The 7,549-nt window shown below is 36.5% G+C and overlaps 1 protein-coding gene across 2 annotated transcripts; it reads left to right on the top strand.

Annotated features, from left to right (window-relative positions):
• On the top strand, positions 2,669-7,341 carry LOC18770096 (protein LST8 homolog). Of its 2 annotated transcripts, none has more exons than XM_020569300.1 (11): positions 2,669-2,777; positions 3,067-3,189; positions 3,519-3,620; positions 3,742-3,854; positions 4,341-4,410; positions 5,132-5,209; positions 5,684-5,800; positions 5,885-5,979; positions 6,221-6,300; positions 6,423-6,482; positions 6,792-7,341. In XM_020569300.1, exons 1-11 carry the CDS (start codon positions 2,766-2,768, stop codon positions 6,917-6,919), a joined length of 978 nt encoding a protein of 325 aa, XP_020424889.1. In that variant the 5' UTR covers positions 2,669-2,765; the 3' UTR covers positions 6,920-7,341. The 2 variants fall into 2 exon arrangements, with proteins under 2 accessions (XP_020424889.1, XP_007202251.1); XM_007202189.2 differs by having other exon boundaries at positions 2,738-2,921.

The raw sequence follows: 7,549 nt of genomic DNA, 5'->3' as shown, positions 1-7,549 counted from the left end.
GCTATCCTTTAAATATTTTATGTTTCCAAGACAGCACGAGTGTGTGTGTGTGTTGCATTGTAATTGTAAGACATATATAAGTCTACTTTGAGTTTCCATGTCCATGTCTTGTTTTGTGGCTTCCAAACATTTCTGTCCTGCAATCGCAAATCCCTATAAACATAGAGATCGATGGACTATTTGCAGATGTTAATGTTAATTTAATTCAATTCAATTCTCATCAATTCGTTTTGAGGGTTACAAGTTTAAGAAAAATAATATTTTCAAATAAGATTATGACAAGGTTTGTGACATGCATGTGACCATGGGAAAAAACTCAGTTGAATTCTGCTGCAGGCTAGTCAAATTCACGACGGAGACCGGCCCAGTCAAATTCTGCTGCAGCCCAAACAACTCATTTGTGTTCATTTGTTCTGTTTAAAACTACAAGCCTCCACTATTGCCTATCAACCATGGCAGCGCCATCTATCTAGATTCTATTACCAAGCTAGCTATTGGCCTAAATAGTGAGGTAGCCATGCAGGCATGAGGTGGTCATGGCTCTTTATGGAGAGGTTAAGGTTATGAATAGCTTAGTGGGGTCAAAATTTCACCTAACTAAAGTATTCACAATCCTAGCCAATCCGAAACATATTTTCTTCGCTTCACTCCTATGTCAAACCATGCTCACTGGCCCGCCTAATTTGTTAGGGTTTGACATGAAACATAATTGTAACGACACAAACACTGTTATAGACTTTGAAACTCACACAAAATTATGGGGGTTAACCTATATTATGAAAAGCTTTGAATCATATTCAAGTCAATTTGCCAAGACAAGATTAATAAATAAACGGGTTTTGAATCAACTAGCCAACACAAAATGAACACGCTCGAAATTAACTAGCTTGAAGTTTCCATGTCGAGTCAAATTCATGTAACTCATTTAGTTATATTAATTTAAATTTTTGTAGGGCTAAAATTGTATACATAAATTTGCTTTTTGTAGAATGTTCTCAATATTATCATGATTTTCTTATTATATATAAGTGGAGGAATTGATATATCATGTTTTTTGTTTGATAAACGAGTCAAGTTGGAATTGGAGATCTCTGAATCTTTTAATACCTCAACACGACCCAATCCCACCAGCAGTGGAACCTACAAGCGCATACGCATTTTGTCCCTCACCAGGACTCTCACCAAATCCATTGCAGGCAGTAACCTCCAGTCCAGTCCCTGCTCAGTGGCTTAACATGAAAGAAGCAAAGTTGATCCAGTATTTTCAACCAAAGTGTTCGAAGTAACTCCTTTAATTCCTCCATTGGGAAAAACTGGATGTTATCTTGAGATCCATCAACAAAGTGACAAAGACAGCATTTATGAAGTTAATGATTGAACCCTACTATTCACATAAAGATATGACATCATACATCATCAAATACCTTGCTTCAATATTCCAGCCCTCTCTCCATCTCTTTCTCAAGCCTGAACTCATTAGTGGTACTCATACTTCTGCAGGCTTATGTAGCCATCACAGATTCATCATTCACAGGGGCTGATCAGTTTTCTGGTCTATAAATACGTACTGGCTGAGCTATCATTATAATTAATGGGCCCATCTCTTTCATTTTTCTGTTAACAACTTGAAGGTCCACTCATTATGGCCTGCACAAGAAATTGTACAAAGAGGCACTTGGAGCATTGGGGTAAAATTTGACCCCAGCCCCCCTCCTTCTCTATCTCTCCAATCAAATCCAACAACAAAATTTATGTGTGGCTGTGAATGAATGATGAGGTTGATTATTATTATTTTGGGGACTTGAGACCCCTCCATACGGACTCCAATTGATTTTGCTTTGTTTCCGTCCAGAGCCCTGCCAAGCACCTCATTGATTCACAATGACAGGTTAAGCTTCAATATAACATGGCATATCTTGCAGCAATCAGAAAAAAAAAAAGAAAAAAAAAAGTATATGCGTCGCATTGCATTTTGAATTAATAGTCATTGAATAAAAGATGGAGATTTTACCAAATGTCCTCTCACTGTGATTATGAGGATTTTAATGGATATCCCCCCTTTTTTTTTTCAAAATTTCAATCTCTTTTTGCATTTTTACGGAAATTTGAACTTTGATCTTATTGGAATCCTAGTAGTTCATGGTTGGCAAGTTGGCAACCAACTGTTTGTTTCATTTGCACAAGTTCCAACCCTAGCAAAATACCTATTGGTTTTCAGTCATTTGAGTCTTATGAATTACATATATTTCTCCCTTTCTTTCCTTCATGCCATTGCCGTTGCCGGTAACTAGAACTACTTTCCACAAGTTGGTAAACCAAGCTCAAAACAAAACAAGTTAATGACATGTTTACTTGAAATGAGAGAAGTCATGAATCGCAAAATCGAAAATTAAGAGAGGCAAGGACTGGATGAGATCAATAACTGTGGATTACAAATGTGTAACCAACATAATTTTTTATTCATTAAACACCAGAAGTTTGCTCTAATTCCTATGTGTTCGGAAATTAGAAATTCAAAATAAGTATAAATCTAGGCACATTAATTAAAAAATAATAATAAAATAATGAAATAGTCAAACATCCAAAAATAACAGCAAAACAGGGAAATGTTATTCCACTTTGGATTTAACATTTTAGTTGGAGTAAGTTTCAGCTTTTTTTTCTGAACCTAAAAAGTGCCTCGTGGGATTTGCTCTAAGTCCCAAAAGAAACCCAACACGGGGAAAGCCCATGATGATTTCATTTCTCTGACTGAGGCCCAGAAGATGCCCACTCAGGTCAGTGCTTTCTGCTTTCCATGGAGCTCTCTCCCCTCCAAAACCCTCTTCAAAACCCTAATTCCCAATTACACTATTGCCCATCAATTTCCCACCATTACCAACCTAAATTTAACGTCTTTTTTTGTTTAATTTTATGAATAGGTAAATCATCCTCAACCTCAACCCAATTCTTTTTTTTTTCTTTTTTTTCTTTTTTTTTTAAATCTCAGAGTTGTATAAGAATTCCAATTAGGCTGTGGTTGATTATGTTATGTCTGTTTTAAGTAGTTGTGTTAATATTGATTAGGAGGAGATTAAGATGAGCCAGCAACCATCGGTGATCCTAGCAACGGCTAGCTATGACCACACTATTCGGTTTTGGGAGGCCAAAAGTGGCCGCTGCTATCGTACCATCCAATACCCTGATTCAGTATGTCTCTCACTTCCCACTTTTCAATTTTTAAAGAAAGAAATTATCTTTGTGTGTGTGTCGTTGTAAATTTTGGATTTTGGAGTTTATTGAGATGTTGGTTTTGTTTTCAAATGATAGAATCCAACTGAGGTAAGCCAATTAGTTGGCATTGAGAGGATTTGAGATTGGTGGAGTGGAATGGTTTCTTTTGTTAGGTGGTCATTGAGTTTCTTTTAGTTCATAGTTGCTTGATTATGTTTTCTGAAAAGATTGGAAAACTTCCTGGTGGGTTTACTTATTGTTTATTTAATTCATTTGTCTGATTTTTCCATTTTTCATGAGCACAGCAAGTTAATAGGCTCGAGATTACTCCAGATAAACGCTTCCTGGCTGCAGCCGGCAATCCTCACATTCGATTATTTGATGTTAATTCAAACAGCCCTCAACCGGTTTGTCTTTCTCACTCTTAGGTTTGCTTTAGTTTTTGTTGAATTTAGATGGGGACTTTCATGATCATTTGTTCTTCTTCCATCAACTCATGAGCATCCTTTTGGTATAATTGTCTGGCAGGTGATGAGCTATGATTCACATACTAATAATGTAATGGCAGTGGGATTTCAATGTGATGGAAACTGGATGTATTCAGGTTCTGAGGATGGTACAGTAAAAATTTGGGATTTGAGGTAATTGTTGACAACACACGTATGCTGTGATGTAGGATATGGGTGAATTGAGAATTTAGGTAGTTTAGCGGAAGCGAAAACCATGGAAAACAGAAAATAGAATGAACAAGGATAGGTCTGGAATCACGCCAAGGGTATGGCTTCACACCAAGTAGTCTCCAATCTCTGGAAAATAAACTTTTCTTTATATCTCAACAACTCAACTCCATAATGAATTACATAGAAGGGGTATTTATAATAATCTAACCCTAGAGTGAAAAGGAAAATCAAACTTATTCTAGGAAAGAAATCTGGAAAACTTAGAGAACCTAGGAACTAACAAATACATTAGGAAACTAATTAATAATTCCCTCTTCCATCTCTTTCGTTTGTGAACCCTACAAAGATGTCCTCATCATGCTGGTTGTGCTATCTATTTTTCTTTTATTAAGTCTTGTTCATATTTTGTATATAGTTTGTTTTTCTTATATGTTGAGTTAATCACAGAGCTCCAGGTTGTCAACGGGAATATGAAAGCCGTGCAGCTGTTAACACTGTTGTGCTGCACCCAAATCAGGTAAACTATTGTCTCGTCCCTTTCTGCTATGGAATATATACGTTAGGTAAAAATGTTATTAGGTTGTAGTATCTTCATAACTGCTCAAGTTATTAAGAAGGATATAGATAACATTGACTTTCATGATAATGTAATTGTATGTGTTTTTTTTTCTTGAAAATATATGATAATCTTCGTAGACGATTTTGGTTTTGTGTCTGGTAAGCTTAGAGAGTGCCAAATGGCTTTCCCAAAAGAGAGTAGGGAGGAAAAAAAACAAGAAGGAAAGCATCATGCTGGCATATGTGAGCTCCTACTTACATTAGACTGTTCAAGTATGATGTTGAACTGGATGGAAGTTGGAACATGCATGCAGTTTTCCATACAGCCCATTGTCATATCTGGGTAACTATCTTATGAGAGTGAACTTTCCCATAATCACCGTACATTGACCATGTACAGAGTTTTGGCTCATCAAATTGTTTATATAGAGATAGTGTTTGCTAAAAGGTCTTAAGTTGATGTAGTGAGCCAGTGGCCATCTGTATTCTGTTGCAATGATGTTTCCATGGGTTTTGTTCAAGTCCAATTTTTAAGTCAGAGTTGTTGTTTCATATTCATTCTTGTTCTCTTAATTGTCAATTTTATGCCCTTGAGAAAAATGAAAGAAGAAGGAAGAGCTTGCATGCCATAATGGTTTCAATTGTTTTTCTAATCTTTAAATCTGTATGTGGTTTTACAGACTGAACTGATATCTGGGGACCAAAATGGCAATATTCGTGTTTGGGATTTGACAGCAAATTCATGCAGCTGCGAACTGGTATGCTTCGCTGTCTTGCACTTATGTACTTCATATACACCTTTTATTACTGCTATGATCAAAATTGCAAATCTAAAGTGGTGATTTTGGGGGAGGTTTCGTCCCCGTTTTCATCTTGCACTAGGTCTCATTAGGAACCGTGTTGTCTAAACAGCAATCTTTTTTAAAAGCCTTGGTATTTTTTTAGGTGAAATGAAGATCTAAGTGGGCAAAGTCTTTACTAGACTCGTGCGCATATGTTGCGCTGTGTTTAACAATAACAACCCATCTTAAATAGAAAATAAATTTGAAAAACAAAAACACTGCGGTGTTCAATATGCAGGAATAGATGGTAGATGGGAAGGGGATTTTTGGATGGTAATTACTGAGGATAAGAATGTGAAGTCATTAACAGTGATGTGTAAATTTAACGGTTCTTTTGGATGGTAATTTACAGAATGGTACATTTAATATCAATCTATGGGGTGAATCTAGGTTCCAGAGGTGGATACGGCTGTAAGGTCATTAACAGTGATGTGGGATGGGAGCCTGGTTGTTGCAGCAAATAATCATGGTACATGCTATGTTTGGCGCTTGTTGCGGGGAACCCAGGTAGTACCTTTATGCACTCGATTATCTGATTTCACCTTCTTATCATACTTCATTCATTTTGACGCCAAGTACTTTTTCTTCCAGACTATGACAAATTTTGAGCCACTTCATAAGCTGCAAGCACACAAGGGATACATCCTCAAATGTCTTCTTTCACCTGAATTCTGTGAACCCCACAGGTTTGATCCATCAAAGCTGATAACCTTTTCTTTCTACCTTTCATTTAGGGTCAAATCTATTGTTTTATTTCGCCTTCATTTCCTACCTGGTATTCTCTCTAGGTCAATAAACTTTTGCCTTTTACTATAACTTTCTTTTTTGGTTCAAACAATATCTACTATTTTATTTTTGCCTTCTGTTGCTAGCAGCCAGTATATTGATTTTGTCACTTGTTGGCTTAACCTGTCTTTGTACTTCTAGATATCTGGCGACCGCCTCTTCTGACCACACTGTCAAGATATGGAATGTTGATGGTTTCACATTAGAGAAAACTCTAGTAGGTAATTATCTGCTATACCATTAAAGGTGCTCATTTTAGTTTACAAATTACTCAATACGCCTGATTGCTTCTTAAAACCAAGCTATATGATAAATTAATCTTTACTGTTTCTTTACTTCGTAGGACATCAGCGGTGGGTATGGGACTGTGTTTTCTCAGTAGATGGTGCCTATCTTATAACAGGTAATAGTTCTCAACAACTGACGATTTTAAATGAACCCATGTCTTCTGAAGCAGCTTGTAGATAACGATGGACACTTGACAATTGAGGATTTTCACTAGGAGTTCTAAACCTTAATCTATAAAATGTCATTTTGTAAATTGGGATATGGCAGCACCCTATCCTTTTTCTGTCAAGTTCGTAAACTAATGCAGTAGTCAAACTTGTGCGATAAATTAACATTCAGATTCTTAGTTTTCTTCTCTCTAATTTTTCTTTGAAAAATAGTGATACTGATAACAGATTGAACAATTTATCAATTATCCATGCAGCTTCCTCAGATACAACAGCAAGACTTTGGTCCATGTCCACTGGTGAAGATATCAGGGTGTATCAGGGGCATCACAAAGCAACCATTTGTTGTGCACTTCATGATGGAGCTGAACCTTCTTCATCCTGAACCAGAATCGTCCTTGGCTCATCTACATGCATGTCTGCCTCGTGTGTATATGTGTGCGCGCACACACAATTACATTATTGTTTATAATGGAATTTTATAAAAATATGGGGGTGCTACATATCCTATTTCAGGTTCCCCATAGAGATATTTTCCGCCTAATGTGCATTATGTGTATTACTTTTGTAACCAAAATAAAAAAGTATACTACTTTCTTCATAATTCCTCGGCACTTTGTTAAATCCACAAATTATATCGTGCCCTGTAATAGCAGCCATACAGTACTGAACAAGTGAGATCAGCTATGCCTGCACTGTTTATTGTTTATTGTAACTCGTGAGCAATGTTTCTTATTGTAATCTCATTGAATGGTTTGTAATAACAGTACTGCTGTATAATCCAAAACTTGGCTTTCTTGGCTTTCATTCTGCTTGTACTAAGTGGTGGGGGGAAAATGATACAGTAGACTTTTTGGGGTTTCTTCCCAATTCCCATTTTATCTCTGTATTTGGTGCTTCATCATTTGCAACCCTTTTCTTTGAGGTGAAAAAAAAAAGGGTTTTTCCCTTTAAAATAAGGTGAGTTTTTGGGGGTTTTGGCTTTAAGTGAATAAGAATGTAATTTCGACAAGAA

The sequence above is a fragment of the Prunus persica genome, chromosome G7, assembly GCF_000346465.2.
Source record: "Prunus persica cultivar Lovell chromosome G7, Prunus_persica_NCBIv2, whole genome shotgun sequence".
Classification (NCBI taxonomy): domain Eukaryota; kingdom Viridiplantae; phylum Streptophyta; class Magnoliopsida; order Rosales; family Rosaceae; genus Prunus; species Prunus persica.
The sequence above is the reverse complement of the archived record's forward strand: the minus strand, read 5'-3'. Positions and strand labels throughout refer to the sequence as shown.